The sequence below is a fragment of the Cyrtonyx montezumae genome, unplaced genomic scaffold, assembly GCF_038088225.1.
Source record: "Cyrtonyx montezumae isolate F1298 unplaced genomic scaffold, pur_monq_1.0 scaffold_3, whole genome shotgun sequence".
In the NCBI taxonomy this organism is placed as follows: domain Eukaryota; kingdom Metazoa; phylum Chordata; class Aves; order Galliformes; family Odontophoridae; genus Cyrtonyx; species Cyrtonyx montezumae.
Genome location: NW_027072034.1, coordinates 21,414,936 through 21,438,860, shown reverse-complemented (window position 1 = coordinate 21,438,860; position 23,925 = coordinate 21,414,936). Strand labels below are relative to the sequence as shown.

The 23,925-nt window shown below is 41.0% G+C and overlaps 1 protein-coding gene across 1 annotated transcript in view; it reads left to right on the top strand.

The window, feature by feature from the left end:
• The first annotated feature begins 3,853 nt into the window (after positions 1 to 3,853).
• ABCC4 (ATP binding cassette subfamily C member 4 (PEL blood group)) overlaps positions 3,854 to 23,925 on the top strand; it is a 144,045-nt gene continuing 123,973 nt past the window's right edge. Inside the window, exons 1-6 of the mRNA XM_065740845.1 lie at positions 3,854 to 4,014; positions 15,047 to 15,157; positions 17,856 to 17,976; positions 18,619 to 18,834; positions 22,202 to 22,291; positions 22,758 to 22,921. Of these exons, the coding sequence (XP_065596917.1) occupies positions 3,941 to 4,014; positions 15,047 to 15,157; positions 17,856 to 17,976; positions 18,619 to 18,834; positions 22,202 to 22,291; positions 22,758 to 22,921 (776 nt within the window). The 5' untranslated portion in view covers positions 3,854 to 3,940. The remainder of the gene's footprint in view (positions 4,015 to 15,046; positions 15,158 to 17,855; positions 17,977 to 18,618; positions 18,835 to 22,201; positions 22,292 to 22,757; positions 22,922 to 23,925) is intronic.

Here is a 23,925-nt window from a genome sequence, read left to right as displayed (position 1 = left end):
GGGGAACTACTCCATCAGCTGTCTTTCAAACAGCTTTGGAAATGTTTCTGTCCTTATTACCCCGCTGATACCGCTCAGCAAATTATTTACCCAGACTTTTCAAACCCACTCAGGCACATGTGTTAGTAGTGCTCTGGATACCTGCCTTGAGGCCTTGGGGAGCAATTTGCAGAAAGTGATCTGTGCTGAAATCAATGGGAACTTGCCTGAACATGAAAGGTTCTTGTGCTACATCCTCTGAAATACTAAGCTTAAGGTTCCTATTGCATAATCAGAATCAGCACCTATATTTCACCTAAGATCCACATGCTTTTATTCACCATTTGGAAATTAAACCACCCAAATATGTTGTGAGGGCTCTGTGAAAAGCAGATGCTTGTTAACCACTTGTACTCAAGTGGCAAGTGCTGTTGAACACATACACACAAAGAAACTTGTCTGCCTGGATGCATTCAGGACAAGAGATCAAAGAGGGCTGAATGCTGTGCATCATACAGGTGTTTATTTAGTGAGCTTTGTCCTTGTGCCCTGAAGGAATGTGGAGACTTACATGTCTGCAAGTTAGTGACATCTGCTCTGATAACTAATTAATTACCCCAGTGCAATATATATGGCTAATAGGTGTAATCTAAATGCCACTGGCTTAGTTTGGCTATTACCTTATTTGAGCAGCTGGCTTTGCTACACTGATATTACAGATCTGTTAAGTCATACCTTAATTAGTTTGTTTATACATCTCGCACTTTCCATGTTGTGAGTATTGTGCTACCATAGCAAAACATTTGATAGATTGGCAGTTGTTTTTCTTTTCCCCTAGAGTAGACTGGATATTATAAATTTCATTATTGTGCTATTTTCCCTCCTCCTCTGTGCAGAATCATTTTCCCGAGACCTCTGTTGCTGTTTCATTTGCTACCTAACTCTGTATTACTGCGTCAATTTCTATTGGTTACTTGCCCACTCAGCAGATAGAGTTACCAATTCATTTAGCTTTCAGGATGTTCTTTTCCTCTTGAATTTTATTTTAATTCTCCACACTTCCTAAATCTTTACTCCAATGTTTCTGGAGTGTTTTGCTTTGGACATTGAAGTTAACAGCAGTATTTATTTTAAAATTCAATAGTGTCGACATCTGTCACGGATAATGCTGGTAAAGAAGAATTTTACTTCTTAAGGTTTCTTCTTTGTCCTCTTCCTGCCATTACAATGATCTTGGATACAATTACTTTAATGTTTTATTTTAATACTGTTAAGTGTACTCATTAAAAAAAATTACTTGTTCATGATCAGTTGTTCTTGTCTAAACTAAGAAATGTTTGGATAATCTTTTGTTGCAGTACCACTGGCACTTTACTGGTTACTTTACTTCACAAAGGTAATGCTTCAGGAGTAGAAGCCAGTTTTAGGATTTACATCTTTCTTTCTCCCACTACCTGACACAAGCTGACAAACCTTTTAATTCCCTTATGAAGATCTCGCTGAATAAATCTGTTTTGCAGAAATCTAAACCTGCCAGAGTTTGTTGATGAGCAAAGTTTTGGGAGACCTGGGAATACATAAACACTATTTTGTTAAAGCCTGTCCTTTCAAATTGCCATGCTATTTCCTTATGATAATCCACAAGGATCTATAGACAGTTGTTGAAAAGCATACTACTTATTGCTTGTAAAACACTGTGGTGCACTGCATATGCTCAATGTATTCTGCTCCCAGTTTTGTTAGTGCTTACTGACAGCACGCTTAAGCTTGAGTTCTTTGGCTTGTGATTGTTATGACATTCTTGTAAGCATGAACTGATGCACCTTCTTCATGTACAGCCTGGATCCCGTCCTTCCTTTATAACAGTGAATGATGCCAGCCCTGTTAATTGTTTCACTGATAAGGCATTTTAGTAGGAAGAGAATAAGGCTGGCTCTGAGGGCAAAAGATAAACAAGAGGAATGCAAGTATAGCGCTCTCTTGCAGCTGCCTCAGCTGCAGGGGGAAGCAGTCTAGCAGACTAGGGCTGTGATTAGTTGCCCCAGGTCTAGTCGGAGGCCAGTAACTAGTGGGGTGTCCCAGGGGTCAGTACTGGAGTGGATGAGACAGCAGGGAGCTGTGCTGCCATCTGAAAGGACCTGGGTGGGATGATGAAATGGGCTGTCAGAAACATCATGAAGCTCATCAAGAAGTCAATGTCCTGCATGTGGGGAGGAAAAAATCCACACACCGGGGCATGATGGAGGCCACTCAGCTGTGAAGCTTTGAAGAAGAGGACCTGGGTGTCCTGGTGGTCGCCAAGTTGTGTGCGAGCTAACAGTGGGGCCCTGTTACAAAGCTAACAACGTTCTGGAGTGGATTAGGCAAAGTACCATTATCAGGTTGAGGGAGGTGACCATTCACCTCTACTCAGCACTGGTGAGGCCACACCTGGAATGCTGGATCCAATTCTGGGCTCTCCAGTATAAGAGACATGAACATATTGGCAAGAGTCTAATAAGAACCAAAAGGACAGGAACACCACCCCTATGAGGAAAGGACAAGAGAGACCAACAATTTAGTCTGGAGAATAAAAAGCTCAGGGAGTCTTATTAATGTGTATGTGCTATGCAGGTGCTGGAGAACTGGCACAGGTTTCTCAGAGACTGTAGGGTCTCCTCCCAGGAGCTTGTGGCATTATGGAACTATTTAGTACCACTCCACCCTCCTAAAGTGTCAGACTTGAACCACAGACAGCACTGGTGAGCTGTGAACTCAGACCAGTCTTGTTCATTTCAAGACCCTGCAGTTGCAGTCCTGAACTGAGGTGAAAATGAGTGCTTTTGGTGGAGTTTAGCTCAGCGAGGGGAGTTGACTGTATCACTCAGAGGGGCCTGGACAGGCTGGATTGGTGAGCTGAAGCCAACTGCATGAGCTTCAACAAAACCAAAGGCCAAGTCCTGCACTTTGGTCACAACAACCCCATGCATATCTACAAGCTTGGAGCAGAATGGCTGGAAAGCTGCATGGAGGAAAAGGATCTTGCAGTCTTGGTCAACACTTGGTAGAACATAAGCCTGCAGTGTGCTCAGGTGGCCGAGAAGGCCAATGACATCCTGGGTTGTATGAGAAATAATGTAGCCAGCAGGAGCAGGGAGGTGATTGTCACTCTCTACTCAGCACTGGTGAGGCTCCATCTTCAGTGCTCTGCTCAGTTCCGGGGCCCTCACTAAAAGAAATATATCAAGGTCCTGGAGTGTGTCCAGAGAAGAGTAACAATGCTTGTGAGGTGTCTGGAGTGCAAGTTTTATGAGGGGTGGCTGAGGGAATGGGGATTGTTAAGTCTGGAGGAGGCTCAGGAGACATTATTGCCCTACAACTACCTGAAGGGACGTTGTGGCAAGGTGGGGGTCGGCATCTTCTCCCAGGTAACAGCGACAGAACAAGAGGGAATGGCCTGAAGTTGTGCCAGGGGATATTCAGGTTGGCTATTAGGGAAAAGTTCTCTGAAAGCGGTGAGTCACTGTCCCTGGAGGAGACATGCAGGCGTGGCACTGACGACATGATTAGCGGGACGGTGGTGATGGTGGTGGTGACGGTGGTGGCTGGACTAAGTGATCTGATGGCAATAAAACTACGGCCGGCTTCAAGCCTTCCCCCGAGCCCTGTGGGGCATTCAGGGTCTCCCGGAGGGCAGAAGGGAGCGGAGCCGCCCGGCACGACACGGCGCGCCTGCCCGCCGCTGCCCCCACGCTGCCGCCGGTAGCTCCCGGCCGTGGGCTGCGCGCGGGGAGCCGGGCCGACAGGAGGCGTCCTGCGGGGCGGGCTGGAGGAGGGCCGGGGCGGGAGCGGCGGCTGTCCCGGAAACGGCGCGGAGCGGCGGCACAGCGGCGGCGGCTGCCGCGGTGGGAAGGCGTCTGGAGCCGCGCGCTGCTGCCGGCGGGCTGGAGCGGCGCGAGGAGGAGAGGAGCGGCCGGGCGGGATGGAAGCGGTTCCCCGCGAGGAGAAACCCAACCCGCTGCGGGATGCCAACCTCTGCTCCCGGCTTTTCTTCTGGTGAGCACGCGGCCGGCCCGGGGCGATGCCGGTTCTATTGCTTTGAAAGGCTCTAGGAAAGGACACGCAAGGGGAAATGGGAGAGCAGCAACTCGTCTGTCAGTGCAGAGCCCTTGGGAAGAGGGCAGGCAGCTCTCTGAGCCCGGAGCACGTGTGAGAGAGGAAGGAGAGAGCACACGGCGCTAGGGTTTATTTATTTATTTTTGTTCTTGGTAGCCTGTGCAACACTCATGTAACACTCTTGGATCCTGAAAACCATGCCAAACAGGTGCAGGAATCCCTCGGAATGTTGGGGGGGGGGGGGGGGGGGGGGGGTTTAGAAGTCCTGATTGATTTTAGCTAAGCAGTTTTATAGTGAAAGGGTATGTCGTCAAAGGCCCTTTGTGGGGGAGGGGGGGAATATAGTAGTATACTTGTATAAGGTCCTCGGGTTCAGTGTGCTGACTTACAGCTTCGCTCTTAACACCAGCTATGCCCATATTGGACACAGAGTTGTTAGGAAGCTTGGACACAGAGAGGTTTGGAAATAAATTTAAAAAACACCCCAAAACGGAACAAATGGGAGAAATTGCTCTATATGCTGCTTTTCAGGCCTTCAGAGTACTTCACAGCAATGGGTTTACCCTTTTGAAGCCTCTTCTCTAGGCTGTACTAAATGCGATCATCAGAAAAACACCTGTACATAGCCTCATTATTTGCATGTCAGAAAGCATTGCTATTTTCTCAGTGAAAATCACAGCTGAAATGATGTCTGTAGTGGTTTAAATAGAGTAGTAGGCAGGGGGGTCCCACTTTCCTACAAGTTTGTATGGTTTTGTATAAAATCAGGAAGTATGCAAACATGCTTTTGGTATAAATTAACTTTAAGGGTCACCTTAAGAATATTCTTCCTGTCCTACAAACTGTACAGTATCTACGGAGTCAGCTGTGTGAGCACTGCTGAGGCACTGCTTCGTTTTAACTGCTGCCGCTTCACGCAGGATGCTCTGAGATGCTTTCATCTGGAGAACTGGAAAAGCAGTGCTGGACGAGGCTGTCCTGGGAGCTGCTGTCATGTGATTGCAGGAGCTTGCCTGCTCAGCTCACCAGGTCCCAGATGTTGTCAGTGAGGATAGAAGGTAGGGCACAGCAGGTAGCTGGGCCAACGTCCTTTTTCTTGTTTTGGCGTATTTTTTGGTCTTTTTTGGCTTTTTTTGCTCCAAAAGTGCAATTTTGCCATTGGAACCACCCCCTCTTTTGTTGCCAGCAGTACAGAAGAAAAGCTAAAATTATTCTGCCTTGCGGAAACAAGATCAAACTCACAGGGAAAGAAAAGAAGTCGTGTTTTCACTGAATTATAAAACTAGGGTAATGAGTGTGTAGGCTGAAGACATTCTTCTCCCATTGTTCAAAGCTTGTCTTCTTGCTTTTGGGATTGTGACTTTGACAAGTATGAGCTTGATGAACATTAAACTATCCAGCAGTACGTTCATGGGAAAGAGAAGCATCCATATTGTGTGTAAATGTTGTTATTTTATAGTGAGTGCATCCCTTCTGTAATGCTAGTCTGGATGTTATGAGAATCATCTTCATAATTTTGTCACAAATAGTGCAGAGTGGTTGCAAAATACTCCTGTTTTCCATAGCTCTCACTGAATTATCTGTTACTATAGAGTTATCAAAGCCCAAATTGTTATTTTGGATGTTGCAGTTACTGCTTTATCTGCTGACCTTCAGAGTTGCAAGCTTCCGTGCTTACCAAACTTATCATCTGTCTGATAGTTATGCATTTAGCAGTGCTCAGACACATTTCTGATGTACTTCATTTGTGAGATTTGTTGCTGGCTCAGCTTGCTGGTAGGAATGAAGGCTTTGGAAGATTGAGGGGAGGATTTGCTTTCCTTCTCATGAGGGACTTGAAAGATAGTTTCATTCAGTGTTTTTCATGTTCAAACATCTGTTGTGGAAAGATTTTTGAGTTACAAATGCTTTAGACTTCCTGCTTTGTGAGACTAGTGTTTTTCGCATTTTCTTCTGCTGGGGTGGTTCAGTATTGTTAAATTAATAACTGTACAGTAAGGATATTCTTAACTTGTTCTGTCTTGGAGCTTGCATGCTCATTAAGTAGCTGTTTGTATACTGTTGTTAATGTACAGAATTTGCTCTCTTGAATGATCAAAGATGTCCTAACTGTACAGCATTTGGATTTTTAAGCACTCTTTTGTTCAGGCAGTGAATGCACTCCTGTGGTAAGTTATAAAACGTGTTGTGACCGAATTTTTATGATGGGATAAATTTTGGGCCTTTAATAACATGAGAAAGGGAGCAAGCTGGAACACCCTGAAATGGGAATCCAGTGTTTTTATTCAGAGAAGTAAAAGAGAGTCCTATTAAATATCACATACTTACAATTTATTTTCAACAATAATATTTAAATACATTAATAAGAATAATTCTGTCAAAGCCTCGTTTTGGCAGAACTGAAAACTTGCTCCGAGGTATCTAAACATTTATGATTCCAAGCAGTAAATAACTTCTATAATTACCTTTTGGTGTCTAAAGCGTTGCTGTTGGCTTACTAACAGTGTACTGTAGGGAAAATGACAAAGTGACTGAGACCTATTGACTGGTCTGAATAAAGTATAGCAGGAGAACAACAAAAAACATCTTCGTCTTTGGATTTAAGCATGAGCAGAATGCAGTAAGCACAGTCATGAAGGCACTAGTCTTGCCAGTGATGGTTGCAGTGTGTAGCTATTCATATCTGACTGAATGCAGTCATGCCATGAACCTCTCTTGTACTGGTGAAAATATACACTTTTCTTAAATTCTTCCTCCTCAATTGCCCCAGAGCTTAGCGTCAGAGGGGCCACTGACAGCTTCAGCTGGGCCTTGAGTCAGCCTGAGTGTCACCTGCACTTTGGTCCTGTGACCTGTCACATCCTGCCTTGCACTGGAAGAAGTTAGACAAGGAATTCTTTGCCTTTCCAGTAAGGTCCAGCAATGCCACCGTTACAGCTGATATGTGTTCCTTATGGTGGCAGTTGAAGAGATTTGCCTTGTGGATTTTAAGTTTACTTCTGGTAACAAATGAAAATATCAAACAGCATCAGGCTCTCAGATTTGCCTGGCACCTTGCCTAATACTAGGTGAATTCCCAGTTGGAGTGTCCTAAATTAAGATTCTTAAGTTTCCACCTCATAAGAATCTGAGGTAATTATCTCAGATAGCTAATTTTTAGTTCATTTATTGATTTTTGGTACAATGTGGCTTTTTTTAGCAGGACTGTTACTATAAGAAACTCTTAAATATGTAAGCATTTTCAGTATAGATAAACAGAAAATGCATTTTCAGTAGCTGAAGAATGAAATCAGACTTCTCTTTTTTTTCTCCCTGTTGAAAGAAGGCCATACATACACCTTTTTATAAAAATACCTTGCTTGTTCATTTGTAAGATGTTAAGTATCCTGTAGTCACATTTCAGTCAGATTCTTGACCGTAAGTTTTGCTCATGCTATTGCAAGATAGCTGTACTGTATGGAAGAAAATACTGCTTGAAAATCATAGCTTATGTATAAATCATATCAGCTATGATAAGGGCATAGATACTATAGGAATGTTGGCATTTGCTTTCTACGCTAAGTATCCATGTTTAGATAATGCAATTAAAGGAACCATTTAGCTACACATTGAAGGTATTTGCCTTTGAAATGTCCTAGCCATACTTAGCCATTTCTGAGATGAAGTGTCCCTCCTGTAATCCATGCAAAATTTCAAAATTAGGAGAATATTGTCCCGCTGAGTATCTTTATTGTTGTTTGGATTTTTTTTCCTCAAAAGGATTTTATTTTCATGTAGATCTAGAACAGGCCTTAAGAATGGAGGAGACAGATAACAAAGTACTGTTTTTGGGTGTGGAGAGTCAAAAGGAGTAATCATCTGTTTGTTTATTTGTTTGTTTTCTGTCCATATCCCTATCATCCAATCACTTGTAGAGCAGTGTGAGCTCATAGGTCATTTAATTCTTCCTCTTGCCATTGGGTGTGGAAGGAGCAGCTAATGCAGAAAATGCTAACAGAAGGTTTCTTTGAAAATTGAGATGAGGGACCATTACACTCAACTGTAGACCTTCTAAATAACTTTGGTTTTGGGATTTGTTCCATAGAGTGTTTTGTTGTAGTTTTGTTTGTTTTTTTTGTTGTTGCTTCAACCCACAGGTGAACTATAACAATTTTTAGATGCATTTTGCAACAGTGAAGAAACTGCCTGCTCCAATTGTTTGAGCAGTTAGCTCATCTGAGATCAGGGATTTGTTTGGATGACCAATTTTTTTTCTTCTCAGTTTAAAATCTCTCTCCTTTTCTCTCTGTGTAACTACTCTAGGCCCTGCTTCAATAGAAGTTCTTCAGTACCAGAACTTACTATGTATAGTCATTGTAGATGACTGCCTTGGTAAGGGGAAGTGAGAGAGTACAGATTACTGAGGAGAATCAGTGAGCATGTGAAATAGTGATAGCTTAGGAAAAGAAATCACATGGGGACTATGGTGAGTTGAGGTGTCATTTACACCTTGTCTGTGCATTCTATCCTGACAGTGCTCCTCTGAACTAAAAGCAAGGATGTAGCTGTGCTGGATATGCACCGCAGGCATAGAGCTCAGAGTTGTGTCATGAAGCCATGCTGGGGCAATCCCAGATGTGTCTGCAGGATGGGATGAGAACTCCTTGAGAATGGTCCTGTGGAGAAGGACTTGGGGGTCCTGGCAGGTGAAAAGCTGGACATGAGCCAGCAGTGTGTACTTGCAGCCGGGAAGGCCAACAGTGGGCTTCCCAAAAGCCAACCCTTGTGAGGCTGCACCTGGAGTGCTGTGTGCAGGGCCTGGGCTGCCAGCACAATGATGAGAAGCTGTGTGAGTGGGTCCAGAGGGAGGGCCATGAAGATGATTAGAGGGCTGGAGCCCCTCTTTTACAAGGAAAGGCTGAGTGAGCTGTGCTTGTTCAGCTTGGAGAAGGCTCCAGGGAGGCTTTATTGAAGCCTCCTATTACTTTAAGGGCACATATAAAAAGTAGGGAGACCAATTTTACATGGGTAGATAGTGATAGAGCAAAGGGAATGGCTTTAAACTAAAAGAGGAGAGGTTTAATTTACATGTTAGGATTAAACTCTTTATTCAGAGGGTGGCAAGGTGCTGGGACATCTTCCAAGAGAAACTTTGGCACCTGGAGGTACCGGCTGGGGCCTTGGGCCGCCAAAGCTGGTGGGGAGCAGCCCTGCCCATGACACAAGACTGGGCTAGATGATCTCAAAAGTCCCTTCCAACCTAAGCCATCCTGTGATTTTTGTGAAGCTGGGTAAGGAACAGTACAAAAAAAAAAATAATAAAAAGACCATGGAGATACCTGGGGTGAGCTGTGGAGGATAAGCAGCAGGGATTTGTTATCAAAAGGTCCCATGAGGAAACCCAATTTGTTTTACGGAAAATCAGCTCCAAAGTGGGTGACTAAATAGCAAGAAATGCATGTTCCTTTGCAGCTTAGTGGTTGGAGTCGTGCTTCCAAGCTGCTCAGGAAGGTGAAATCCTAGATCCTTGTGTTGTGGAAGAATTTGAGTAAACAAAGACTCTCCTGTGCAATTCTGGAAAAATAACTGGACATTGAGTATAAACAGTGATGCTTGTAGTGTAATATACAAATAGGCTTAGGAGGAATGAGGAAAATGTAGCTTGTAAATCATTTCCCTAAGGTATTAGCTGATGAAAGCATGCAGGATGTGGCTTTTACTGGGCACTGTAAAATTACACCATAGTTAAACTTATTTTCATGTTGCTTTTTTTTATTTGTTGTTACATGCAGTATTGTTTAATCAGAGAAGTAGTCCGTGTAGTCTGGTCTGCTGACTTAGTGATGAAGTAAGGCCTTATTGGAAGCTGGTGATAATCAAACCTTGCATTTGTCCATCAGAAGATATCTTAAGGTGTTAGTGACAGACAGCTGTGTAACTGCTGGGGAGCAGCATGAGGGATCTAGAAGCCAAGAGTGGCAGATAGCAGTGCCCTTACCCATGGGGGTACAGCTGGTGAGACCCAGCATGAGTGTCAGTCACAGTAGCCATTATTGATAGCCCCAGTGAGGAGAGGGGATGGACCAACCCCAGGGCATTTTCAAGCAGGACACCACATAGATCCAGAGCAAGCAAAGTCCCCTTCCTGGATTGATGAAGTGGATCAGCTAGGCACTGCTATTCATTTAGCCTAAGTACTGTATTTCCTCCTTGACTGAAGGGGAGCTCTTTCAGGACACTAGCAAACCTAATTTAACAGCTTTCTCATTTAGGAAATGTTATTTCATGTATCAGAGTAGTGTGACTATTCAGATTACATAACAGCCCTGCCTGTTGGATAGCAGGGCCTAATTCTCTCACATGCTATTTTGATGAGACCTCCCCTTGAAGTCTCTTGTGCTGGTAAGAAAACTTTCTTTACTTTTTTTTTTTCCTGCAGATCCTGTGGAATATCTTTAAAATACTGGTATAATTTCTCTAATTACAGTGGGTAAAAATTGCACTTTGCTGAACAGCCAAGTAAACTGTAGCTGGTAGGCTCTGTTGTAATGTTACAGGGCGTGTAACATCAGGGCCCAGAAGTAAGAAAATGCAGGAAGTGAGTGTTTATGTTACGGCCTCTGTCAGTTCAGAAACAAATCATTTTACATTTTTATCATTGCCCGGGGTACTTCTGTAGAGGAGGAAAGTTTTTGGGGCTCAGAGCAGTGAGTTACTGCTTTGCAGTTGGATATTTCTTGAGATTGCACCACGTTTACAGGTGATTATTTTTTAATTTTTCTTTTTCAGTCTGTGTTCCTGATGACATCAATATTCTGGCAGTTACAAGGACTAATTCTGGGCTTCTCTCCAGACTGATGTCTTTGATCAGCTGTCTTGATAGAGCAGAGGCATTCCCTGCTGCACAAAGGGTACTCAGGATTCATCCAAGTGTTCCCATATTTATATGTAGTTTGTGCTAGCGAAAAATGGGACTGTGCTCTTTGAAAAGCAATATGTGAATGCTGTGTTTTGAAGGAGTGACTGAAAGGAGGTGCTGCTTGGTTGTAATGTATAAACAAAAATAATTATTCAAAATGAAAATGTTTAGTGAACAGGAAGGTATCTGGGAAAAGTGAGATGATGACTGATTTTTATTTAAGCTGAAATACAGTGATGTGGGGTTGAGGTGCTAATTTTTCCTTCCTACAAAACCTCATGTTTCTTCCTTCTGACAGTAGGTTAGTAATGAGGTCATTTTGTGTCCATCTTTGACATGAAAGGAGTAGTACATACCAATGTTGGTATATTCCCTTTATAAGTTGGATTGAGTTTTTTGTAGCTTTTTTTTATTAAGGAATAATTCAGCCTCTGTGCTTTCTGTTTCATGATGGATTTCTACTTTTCTGCAGGACTTTTCCCCTGCTCTGAAGAAAACAGTGCTAGCTGATACCCACCTGAACAAAACAGATACACTGCTACAGTGGGCAGTCTTCCTTCATGGCTGCATTGGACAACTGAGTTTGCAGGAATGTTCTTTATGTGAGCCATTGCCTGGTATTTCCTACCTTCTTTAACAGTCCTCTTACAGTGTTCTTTAACTGAGACTTCAGGCAAGGGAAGAGTCTTTGCCACCATCATCATAGAATGGTTTGGGTTGGAAGGAACCTATAGGATGATCTAGTTCCAACCTCCCAGCTGTAGGCAGGGATGCTTCTCTCTATACCAGGTTGCTCAAAGCCCCATCCAGCCTGGCTTTGAATGATTCCAGTGAGCTGACATCCACAGTTCTGCTTGGCCACCTGTTCCAGTGTCTCACCACCCACAAAGTTAGTAATTTCCTCCTAGTATCTAGTCTAAATCTACCCTTAACCCTGCCATGTTGTCCAATATAATAATGAGTTACAAGATGAATTGCCACCTCTTTCTGCATACTCTGAATTGCTTTTCCTAGGCTTTTTTTAATGTTAAAATAGATGTTATGATGCAATATATTACTGTTTTTAAGATTACAGTTTTAACTAATGGAAAAATACAAGAAGCAATGAATTGGTGATATTCTTGAACGGAACAGACATTTTGGTGTTGTTTGTTTTTCGTTTGGTTTTTTTTTTTTTACATTATGCTATTTCCACCTCCTACTTAATTTGGAAATTAAATATCATATTGTGTACAGTACTTGGTTAATGTGGGCCATGTAGAGGGGGATATGAGAAGAGATTTGCTGCAAACCATGACTTCAGTGGAGGTATCATCAGTAAGTTTTTTTGAGAGTTTAGGACTGAGAGAGAGGCTGTGATTCTTGGCTCTCCTGCAGACTTGAGACCTGCAGTGATATCCAGTTCATCCAGTCTGTTTTTAAGTGGGATACAACTCGGCTGTGGCTATGCTTTCTCACACTGTTGTCTGCAGTGCTGAGTCAAACTGGTGTTAGGATAGCGTGGTTATCTTCAGCAGAAGCATCATTCTTCCATGGCCTGGCTGTATTTTTTCACCATGCTAGTATAAGTATGAACATGGAAATGTTCAATAGAATAAAATTAGGAGTACTGCTTTATTTTAATGCGTTCCTCCCTCCCCAGTATGCATTCTGTTATATGTCAATAAATATCTTACTTACACTCCTTGTTAATTTTGAATGTCAGAACGGTTTTTGTTTTCACCACTTTGATAGCAGTAGCTAGTGGGATGTCTTAACTGTTTCCACTGTTTTGAGAAGAATTGATCTTTCTGTATTTTCCTGAAAGCATAACCTTACCTTGATACGTACAATAAAGGAGGTGGGGAAGATTACTTGTAGTCTGTCCTGCTCAGTTAGAAAGGAGTCCTTTGGCCTCTTAGACTGTACACTGCAGACTAGTCTCAATGCTGCAAGAGTAGTCCCAATGCTGCAAGAGGAGGAACACGTGATAAATGACCACAGGAGCTGATTGAAGGCTGCAGATGCTTCCTGTGACTTTGCTGGAGCAAAGAGAGCCTCTCCATCCAGCAAGCAGAAATTGGTGGATGGATCTTGAGGTTATTTGCCCCGTGTTTGCTTTATTATTCGTAGTTGGTAGCAGGAGCCCCAGATTTGATGTGATTTGATGGAAACATTTGGGTCAAAATGGGCAGAAGCTCTTCTCATGGCAGGAACAGAGGATCTTTGAGAACCATAGATTTATTTGAGTTGGAAAGGACCTTTAAACAACATCTAGTCCAACCCCACAGTGTTGAACAGAAACACCTACAGTTAGATCAGATTGTTCAGAGCCCTGTCCAGCCAGCCTTGAATGTCCCCTGGAACAGGGCATCCACCACCCCTCTGGGCAACCTGTTCCAGTGCCTCACTTTTTTTAGTGTAACAAAACATCTTCCTTATCTCAGTCTAGATCTGTCTTTTAGTTTGAAACCATTTGTCCTTGTCCTATCACAGCAGACACTGCTGAAGAGTATTTCCCCTTCTTTCTTATTAGCCCCCCTTCAGATCCTGAAAGGCCACTCTCAGCTCTTCCCCAGAGCCTTCCCTTCTCCATGATGAACAGCCCCAGCTCTCTCAGCCTGTCCTCACAGGGGAGGGGTTTAATCCTTTGAATCATTTTTGTGGCCCTCCTCTGGATGTGCTCAAACAGGTGTGTGTCCTCTGCTGTACTGAGGACTCCACATGTGGATGCAGTACTCCAGGGAGGCCTCACTAGTGCAGAGTAGAGGGGAAGGATCACATCTCTCACCTGTGAAAAGGTTGTTGGGACAGTTCTGCCTTGGAAGAAGCTCTGAGCCCCCTCTTCCAGCATTCAGCCTGTCTTGCCACCCTCTCTGAAACTAACCAACATATTTCTCCTATGCAAGTGTATCTAAAGTTCAACCGGAACATGCCTGAGCAAGAAATGCCGAGCTTGTTGATGAATGCCCATAACCACTATTGTGGTTGTGAATAAATAAATATCTTCATTGTAAACCATCACAGTCTTGAATTCTTGTATGCGTGCCTTCAAGAAAAGAATACTCTTTGTCCAGTGCACCAGGTGCTCTAGTAAAAGCTGTGTTGAAGTCAGGGAATAATTAGACAGCAGAAACTGAATGGCAGTTAGGAACTTCCACAGGCAATTGACCAAAGACAGGTATCTTGTCATGAATGAAAGGGTTTTTTTCTAAAGTTGATGAATCTCTGACCTCTTTGTTCTTTTCATGATGGCCAACCTGGAAAGTTTTTCTAGGGAATGAACAGGAGAGCTAAAATTCACGCTTCTCCACAAAACCTAATATTAGGGATTCAAAGATACAAAGTGGCAGAATGTGTTTTCCCCAGCTTCCCTGTTGTTTCTAAGGCATGTGTGTTTCATAGGTATTATTCTATTTCGTTCTGCCTCATTCATAAAATACTGAGCTTTTAAGAATCTGGGTAGTTGAGGAAATTGAGCTCTTAGAAAGTATTTTCCCTTTTTTGAATATACTCATTTCTTAGTATCTTCTCTAACGAGATGTTGTGCTTTGTGTTTATACTTCCACCAGTGTCCTTGTAATAAACTATTACTTACCCATTTTTACATTTGTGTGGTTGTCTTTAAATTACTGACATTAAATATTTGTAAAAGTGGAATTTTAATGTCACTTCTTCTCCCATATAAATGAATACCCATGCAAATTACAAAAATCTTATTTTAATATATAGTATAGTCTTACGCACAATTCTGTTAGTATTACAATAATTGGTTTAAGTTCCATTTTTCCATAAATGTTTAAAGGAATGCTAGTTTTCCGTAAATATAAGTAAACACTGAAAAAATTGCCTTAAGTCTGAAAATTATGTTGGCTATCTGGATGCCTAGAGGTAAGGTTCTGAGGGGCACAAACAGCCTTAGGATATCATAGAATGAAGATGACTTACTTCTTCAGGATTTGTGAAGATAAATTCTGTAAAACACGTGGATGTTGAGTGATGCTTGAGAATAGGAGGGAAGAAGGAGGGAAGAGAAAGAAGTAACAGTTAAGGAAATAAAGTTTACTAATCATTGGATCATTGATATTTAAATAGGTGGCTGAATCCATTATTTATTATTGGCCACAAACGGAAACTTGAAGAAGATGATATGTATAAAGTGCTGCCAGAAGATTCCTCAAAGAAGCTTGGGGAGGACTTACAGTGGTAAGGAGTAAAATGATAGTTGCACTTCATTGTTTTTCTGCTGCTGCTGAGGTTTTCTTCACGTTCTAAAATTTGAAGAGATTGTTGTAAAGTTTAACAAGGTCTATTAACAATTCCGGATAGCTAAGAGTAGCATTTAGAAATTTTACCATGGAGGCATTTTAATTTCTTCTTATTATACGTAATGAAAGTACATTAGAGTATTTCTCTTAGGTCATTTAAAATTTGTCTGGCACTTTGCAGAATGCTTTGGTAAAGAAGGTTTTCCCTCAGCTGTTGTTGCAGTAATCTTTGTTAAATTAGTGCAGGTCTTTTGGTCTTATGTTAGAATAGCTATGAAAACTGCTAAAATTTCTCATTATAAAAGAGAGGAAAAATATTTTTATTGTGCTTTTGGAGAACAAGATGAATTCAATGAAAGCCATGTACACTTCACACATGTGTATATAAAGAAAATTTTTCTTTTAATAGTGAATTATCTCCCACTCATAGAAGCACCAAGGTTGGAAAAGACCTCCAGGATCATCCAGTCCAACCATACACCTGTCACTAATAATTCCCACTAAATCATGTCCCTCAATATGACGTCTAAATGTTTCTTGAACTCAGGAGGTTCTCTTGTCCAGGGTTGCTCTGAAATTAATGCCTTCTATTTATTTCCATGGAAACTACAGCAAATACAAAGAGCACGGTAACAGTATTTTGTAGAGCAATTTCTCAGCTACTTGACACCATTTTCCAGCAGTCAACACCATCAGTTATGCATTTTCACCAGCAATGAACATGAGCCTGCATGCCGCGCTCATAAGTAATCTGCATCAGCGGAGATGACCCACTGTTTCAGAGCTGCTATGACAGCATAATTGCTTGAAAAATGTTGCCCAGGCAGTTGTCTTTTATCAACATGAACACACAAAAGTCAGAAGGTCCCAGATCCAGACTGTATAGTAGGTGCTGTAGGACAGTCAGTCCAGACAGTACTGGCAATGTGCTCAACAGTCTTCAGGTTGGAATGCTACCTGATGTTACCATGTTGCAAGATAAAGCTTCTCCTCTGATGTGACTCTGGAAGTTTGAGCCTTCAGCTTAGTCAGCATCATGATATAGTGGTCAGAGCTGCTGGTTTTTCTAGGTTCCAGGAAATCCAGAGAACGAGTACTCCTTTCCTATCCAAAAACATAGTGCACATCACATCACACTGAGAGCTCTGTCTTTGCTTCATATGCACGTCCATGTCAAATGCCATTTTGGAAGACTGCCCCCCTACTGCCATGGCAACAGCTTGGAATAGTATATGAGAAGTATATGAGAAGGCTCAGCCTCTACTGCCCTACCACCAGCATAATAAAATGAGGTGTTACTTTTGGAGTATCCCTCATACATTATCCTGAACCTTTCAGTAGAGGGAGATTTTTGTCTTTGAACAATAACTTTGTCTCCCAGCGAACGGTGATCTCTGTATTAATAAAGGCTGACCTTGTCTTTATGCTGAAGGATGTAGAGCAAATCAACATTCCTAATGGTTTGGTTAGGACAAGAGACTCCCCAAGGAAAGGAATTCAGAAACTCAAGGTTGTGGCCAGTTCTTGTATCACCCTGCCCTGGTTAAGGAAGCTGAAGGGAGACAGTGATAAGCTCATAGGACTGCAGTTTTTAACATCTTTCTAGCTGGAGATCTTCGCCAAACTCCAAGGACATGTCTTGAAGCTATTCAGGAAGTGCACTGTAGAGGAAGATGAACTCTTTCCAGTGATTCTTACAGTAAAAGCACGCACTTTCTATGAGTCAGAAAATTGTAGAAAATACAGCATGCCAAAGAAAAAAGGTTATTTTTTATTCTTTAGTGGACTTGGCTCAGAAGCAAAGAATATAATTCATAAATAGCCACTAAAGGAAGCAGCTTCTTCACTTTGGTCGGCAAAAAGAATCCGTGAAATTTCAGTTCTGATTCTGGAGCGTTTATTTAGACAATAACTGTAATTGTTTTTAATAAAAAAGAAGGTAAAAATTAATGTTCTGTTTTCCCATCCATACTGTATACTTCAAATTTGTGTGCCAAGTTACAAAATAATAACATTGGCTTTCATGAGCTAGACTAATTTCAGCTCTCAAATCAGCAAAGTCAGAGGGCCTGGCAGAAAATATTTAGCCTCCAGAAGCAAAGAGGGGCATCTTGTCTGACAAGTGTATTTTCAGATGTCTCCATAAGTTCCAGTTAATTTCATGCTCATATTTAACTAAACAACATCGTTCTTGTTATTACTGTCTTTGATTTTAATCTGAACAAATTGTATCCTGCTTGTGGATAGACACGTGGTAACACAAAGGTCACTGCCATTGAGCTGGTGAAATCTTTTCCTTCAGAGGAATGTCCCTTCACAGGGAGTGTGAAGTGACTAAACTGCTGCTGATGCTACAAAAAGGCAGACGGTGCCATATCTGTTCGTTCTCCTGAAAGCACAGGGCAGAGATGAGTTAGGGACAGATGTGAGAGATGGTCTGATTATAGAATAATCCTCTAATACTGAGCACTGTACATTGAAAAAGAGTTACTGCCTGTTACCTTTTAATTTCTTAATGAAGGTGGAGTATAAAGGTGATTGTGGCAATCTTTCTTCAAGTCTGAAACTGTTTTATTCCAGGTAATTGCCTTATTGTTTTCCTTCTGTCTCCAGCATATTTGCTTTTTGTTTGTCAGGTACTGGGATAAAGAGGTGCAAAAAGCAAAAAAGAGAGGAAAAACACCCCATTTAACAAAAGCAATTATTCTTTGTTATTGGAAATCCTATTTAGTTTTGGGAATTTTCACAATGATTGAGGTAAGTGATATAAAATGTGATACAATACACTTCTTAGCTAACAGTGATGTGGAATTTGGCCTTTGAGGTTGTGTAACAGCTAGATTATTTTGTGGTGGGTTGTTCAGAGAATCCATAATGTTCATATACTCTCTCAGAAAAAATAAGTAAGAGCTGCAGCCTCTTTGAGACTGAAAAACTGAGCTATGGATGCTGAATTATGGACCGATTCCAGTGCAATACTTTTGAGACATTACAAATTATCTGACCTGTTTTGTAGGGCTTAGCTTTATTCTGTGTATCTGAGGGAGATGCCCCACAGAAAAAATTTTGTCTTTTTCCTGTTGTATGTAAATGGATGTAAAGGACACACAAAGTTATCCTTGAATATGCACGTGTAATATATATTCATGTAACTTTTATCACCTCAGAGTTCTTATTGGCAATTGACTGAATTCTTTTTAAAGATGTAGCTAAATTTTAATGGGGGTTAAATTATTTTTGAGTGCGTGTTTATGAAATTGGCTTGATGTTTTAGACTATAAAAATAATATGGGATGTGATTTGTGGTGGTAACTTGGTTGTTATTTGCTTGGACACAGAGTTGGGAAGCGTGGTATGATATGAAATTGTTGATGCTTTTTTCCTTTCTTTTTCTTTTAGGAAACCCTCAAAATAGTTCAGCCAATATTTTTGGGAAAAATCATTAGTTATTTTGAAAACTATGATACCTCAGATTTGAATGTTGCATATTGCTATGCAGCTGCTCTGTCTGTGTGCACACTTATTCTAGCTATAATGCACCACTTATACTTCTATCATGTTCAGCGGGCTGGCATGAAGCTGAGAGTGGCTATGTGTCATATGATTTATCGGAAGGTAAGCTAACATTTACATGTAATAGTTGGTGTTCAGTTGCTATTTCATGAGAGGTATGAGGTTAAAAACGTGGCTCTTTGTTATGTTCATTCTTGCAATGCCATTGAAGTTACTCATTTGTCAAAATGTAATGCATTGTAATAACGTATGTTATCTCTTAAATGCATCTCTGTGCTTTTTGCTCTCTCTTCAGTAGTACAATGTCTGAAGGACAACTTCAGTCCTCATAGTGAAGGTGGTGAGTTAAATAGCCATAAAGCTTAGGACTAGCTGCTAGTGCTCATCTGCTGCTGGTGGAAGGGTTGGTTGCTGGAGCAGCAGGATGTGGTAAGCAAACAGCAGAAGGGCAGAGCTGCTGGTGGATGCTGGGCCCTGCCTGCTTCCTGCCTGCAATCTCGTAGCCCTCCAGTTTTTTTCCCAGGGGGGTCCTTGTGTTTGAATGTCACCATGAGCCTCTGCCCTCCCGTGCCTGGGAGTTGCTTCACTGTCTGATCTTACCCCCTGCTGTGGTTAATGGCGTGACTCATTTCTGTTTTCTTTCGCAGTGCTTTAGGACCAGTGAATTGCCTGCTTTGCAGATAGAGAGATTTCTGCCTCCCTGAGTGCATAGGGATCAGTTCAGTGAGGTGTGAAGATACTGTGGTTTTGCTGCTGCCCCTCCAGTCTGCAGGGCTGTGATCAGATGGAAGGTGGATCAAGCGGAGTTAGGGCTATTACCTTATGAGATGAGGTTGAGTAACATCAAGTATGAAATGCTAGCCTTGGGGTGCTCTGGTGAGCAAATGTGCCAGTTCTGAACATCTGCTTCCCTCTTCTGGTGGTGCTGACAGTGCCTAAGCCATTGAGTCTGTCTCCACTTCCAAGCTGGAAGTGAATGTCAGAAGGGAAAACGCCCTGCACTTCTCACTTTAGTGACCTGCCTGTGACAGACCTGAGCAAAGAAGTTTCAGTGAAGGATCAGAAGTGTAAATCTTGTTTAGAACATAAATAAATCTTTGTTACTTTAACCACTAAGCATAGGTGCCATCCACTACACTTACACTGATGCAATAGGTCGTGTGAGGTTTTTAGGTAAAGCAGTAGAAGTGAGGAGAGTAAACATTTTAAGTGGAGGTTGTTTTTCATGAGCGTATTTATTCTTCTCCCTCTTCTGATACCTTGGAAATTGTCCTCTGGGAACTCATTTCTAACATGGCACAGTGCTTTCGTGTACATAAACACATCTCCAAGGTATTAATTTACTAAACTGATTATCATAACACAGTTTGAAATTCATGAAATATGTATATAGTAATGTTGTTGTTGCGGTGTTGATATTAGCTTAGAAGCCTAGAAGCTTGGAAAAGAAGTGTTTATAATGTGCATCCTTATTTCTAGATATGTGATTAAATGGGAAATTAATCTCCCCTCATCTCATAAATGTTTACTCCTGAGGGTGAAGGCTGAGGTCGCAGGAGAACATTGATAAACCCTACTAATCAGTTGTCTTCATTATCTGAGGCTTTTAGATAGGTCATACTTCCTCTTTATCCACATAGATGCTGTTGAAAGGATCTGGATGCTGATTTGCCAGCAGTTTTGCGGCAATCATTAATTGCCGTATTAAGTAGAGCCTTGGATTTGCAAGGATGAGTGGCTTGAATGGGAGAGCATCCTTAATAAAGAACTTCAGTCAGCAGCTGAACTTCTTAAGTTTCGTACCTTGTTCCATTTCTGGGAAAGTTAAAATCTCATCTTATTTGCAAAAAGCCTGTATTCAAGCTCTGAGGTGTTTTGTGATCAGAAAGTACTAGTGATGCACAGGAAAAAAAAAAAAGTCTCATGGCTCAACTTCATGCTTTAAAACCACAGACTACTTATGGAAGGCTTGGAGGGAGGAGCAGACTTTAATTATAGAAATTCTTCTGGGTTCAGAATTAAACCCTGAAGTGGTTTGGCCTGTGAAGTAGTTAAGACAGGAAGCAGACGGAAAGGTGTCAGGAGTTATTTGACTGAATAGTTACAGTATTCTTTTCTGTAGTCACTTCTTCCCCTTTCTCTGTGCCCTTAACAGTTTGGGACACTTAACACTAAGATTTAACACTAAGATTGGAGTGCCAAAGTCAAAGAACGGTAAAAAATATTGAAATTTGGTCTGTGCAATTACAGAGAACAGTGTAAATTGAGTCATCGAGGTGTAGAAACAGCTCTCACTAGTTCATATAACTAGAAACTTTTCTTTGAGAAAAGATGTGTGCTGGGAAATAGATCTGTATGGAAAAGTTACAGACAGAAAATCCTTGCACTGAGAGCAGAGAATTGGCAAATGTAAAATCAAATGTAATTTGAATATATAGTTGCTTTTTAAAAATTGTTAACTTTAATTAATTTTTGGTTGTGTTTCCTACCTTGAGAGTGAATTTGCAAATGCTATGATTAAAGCAATATTTAAAGCCATTAGGTAGTGGAAAGGGAAAGTAGACGTGGACCAGGTTAAAATGCTCAGTGTTTTTAGGAATGAACTATTCCTGTTACAGGAAAATGTGTAGCACGTTTTGTTTGTTATTTTTTTTGTGCTGCAAAACTGTTTTCTTCGTAGCAGGTATAGAAGGAAGCAGAGTCTGTTATCTGCATCTTTGAGCTATCTCAGTTTGGATCTCTGTGGTAATACTCCAACTGCAGATTTACAGATAAGATATTTTGGATAATATTGTTATTATCACATTCTATTTCCTACTGATTAGCCTGTATCAGACTATGAAACTATTTGGTATTTATTGTTGTTGCTTTTCATAGCACGTGCTTCATTTAATAAAATCTAGAAATTTTAGGATTTAACAGGTGATGTTAGCAAGGGAAATACTTATGCTTCGTAGAGAGAGATTTACTTTGATTTTCAAATCAGAAGATGGAGTTTGTGGTGTTACTAAGGAGTGAGAGTATAAAAAGAATAACTTAATTTATTGCATTCTGCCAGGAATCTCACAACAAAATTGTTTTGGTTGTCCAAACATTGTCTTGATTTTAATTTGATCTTCAGGTAGAGTTTTCCGTTTTAATTTTGTAGAGTTGCTCCTGAGTGGGAGAGAAATGTAAATGAAAATTTACAAGGTATTTCCCCACTTCAGAGAGAGTGAAGGTAGTGTTTCTTATGGCACTTGTGTTTTTGCAGTCTTTTCACTACACTACTTGTTTTTTTTATATGCTGTTCTTCAGGACTTTTTTTGGAATGTTAACCAACCTATTGTCTAACATTTTAGAATTGTGCCCAGATACCCTCAGGCAAAATCTTTTGCTGCAGCATTATATTTATGTATTGAGTCTTCTAAGTATGTGTGTTATGTGCTGCATAAGCTGTGACAAATTGGGACTGCTTTGAATTTTTTAGGCACTTCGTCTCAGTAATGTAGCTATGGCAAAAACTACCACTGGACAAATAGTAAATCTTCTCTCAAATGATGTGAACAAATTTGATCAGGTAAGAACTGTTAACAGATCTTTCTGGTGGTAAGCATTTTTTATGAACATTTCTTCTAGTTGTTTGCCAAATATCATGTGAAAAGAAATATTCATAGAATAATAGATTATCCTGAGCTGGAAGGAACTGATAGGGATCACTGAATCCAACTCATTTTTTTATTCTCATAAAACATTCCTTTTTGCCCATTTCATACTTTCCTGCTGTTTTCTTAAGTTCAGGTGAGTATTGGTGCCTGTAGATACAAGAAAGACAATATGGGGATTTATTTGCTTTCTTAGGCATCTCAGTATAGTCTGCCATATTCAAATCTCTGAATCTGGTGGAGAATTTCACCAGATCTTCTGGTTGAATGCCTCAATACCTGCTTCAGACAGAGCAGTTGCTTTCTCAACTTCACATTATTAGGATTATAATGTTTTAGTTAGGACTGAAAGCTGATTTTTTTTCTTATCTCTTTGCTTAGGTAACAATTTTCTTGCACTTCTTGTGGGCTGGACCAATTCAAGCTGTAGCAGTAACAGTACTTCTCTGGATGGAAATAGGCCCGTCATGTCTTGCAGGAATGGCAGTTCTGATTATTCTTCTGCCCATACAAACCTGCATTGGGAGGCTTTTTTCTTCTTTAAGGTAAGGTTGCATACATCAGGTCGTAAGTATTTTCTGGCCCGAGTTCAAAAATACACATACTGGATTGTATGAGGGCTGGATAGAGTTAGAGTACTGGTGTGAAATCAACTTCCATGTGGTGAGGGTTTTTTGCCTTCTCTTTGATCTCTGCCAGTGTTTCTCATAGTTAATAATGTGAGATTCTGAAGCTCTGTTCATATGGACTTGAAGTTGTTTGTCCCTTGGAGATGCAGACAATATCTGGCACTTTTTAGTTGTCCAGTATATTAAAGCCTTGGGCTATTCTATAGCTGCCTTGTAGCTCTTTAGCATCTACCTTGTAGGTTTGGGGCATAGAGTTGTGTAGCAACTTGAGCTTTGCCTTACTTAGCTAATGCTTAGGGAGAGATTATTACTTGTCAGTCTTGCCGTAAGTTTTACTTATTGAGATGATAAAGGTGTTGGAGTGGAATGCTCTGAAAGTTCTGTGTTTAAAAATCTTGCTGTCTTTCCTCCAATATAAAAATGCAGAGAAGAAAACGGTGAAGGAGATGAGAGAAAGGAAGAGGAAAATTATAAGCACTGTTTTGATGCCAGCTTTGAGATTTCTAGCTCTAAGTTTCTGGGGTTGTAGATATATGAAACAGGTCTACAGTAGTTTTCCACTGTCAGGCAAATGTAATTTATTTTTCTGTGACTTCCTCTTAAAAAATGACTTACCTCAGGTGGGAGCATCAAGTTATTTTCAACGTTTTGGCTTCCTGCTTTTCCTTCTGTTGTGTAATAAATCATGCTCTACTTGCATCTTGATTTTATAAATGACTTTTTCATCAAAATGGATTTTTTTTTTCCCTTTTCTGTGTACTCATGCACTTTGTAGTGTTACACATCTGTGCTGCACGTCTGTTCAGGGTGAATGGGTTCCTTCTAGCTCTTCAAATAAGTAAAACTTCTTTTTTAGTGGATTGCTGTAGGGTTATTTTCAAGTTGTATTTTATGACAGGTTTTCCAGAAGTATTGACTGG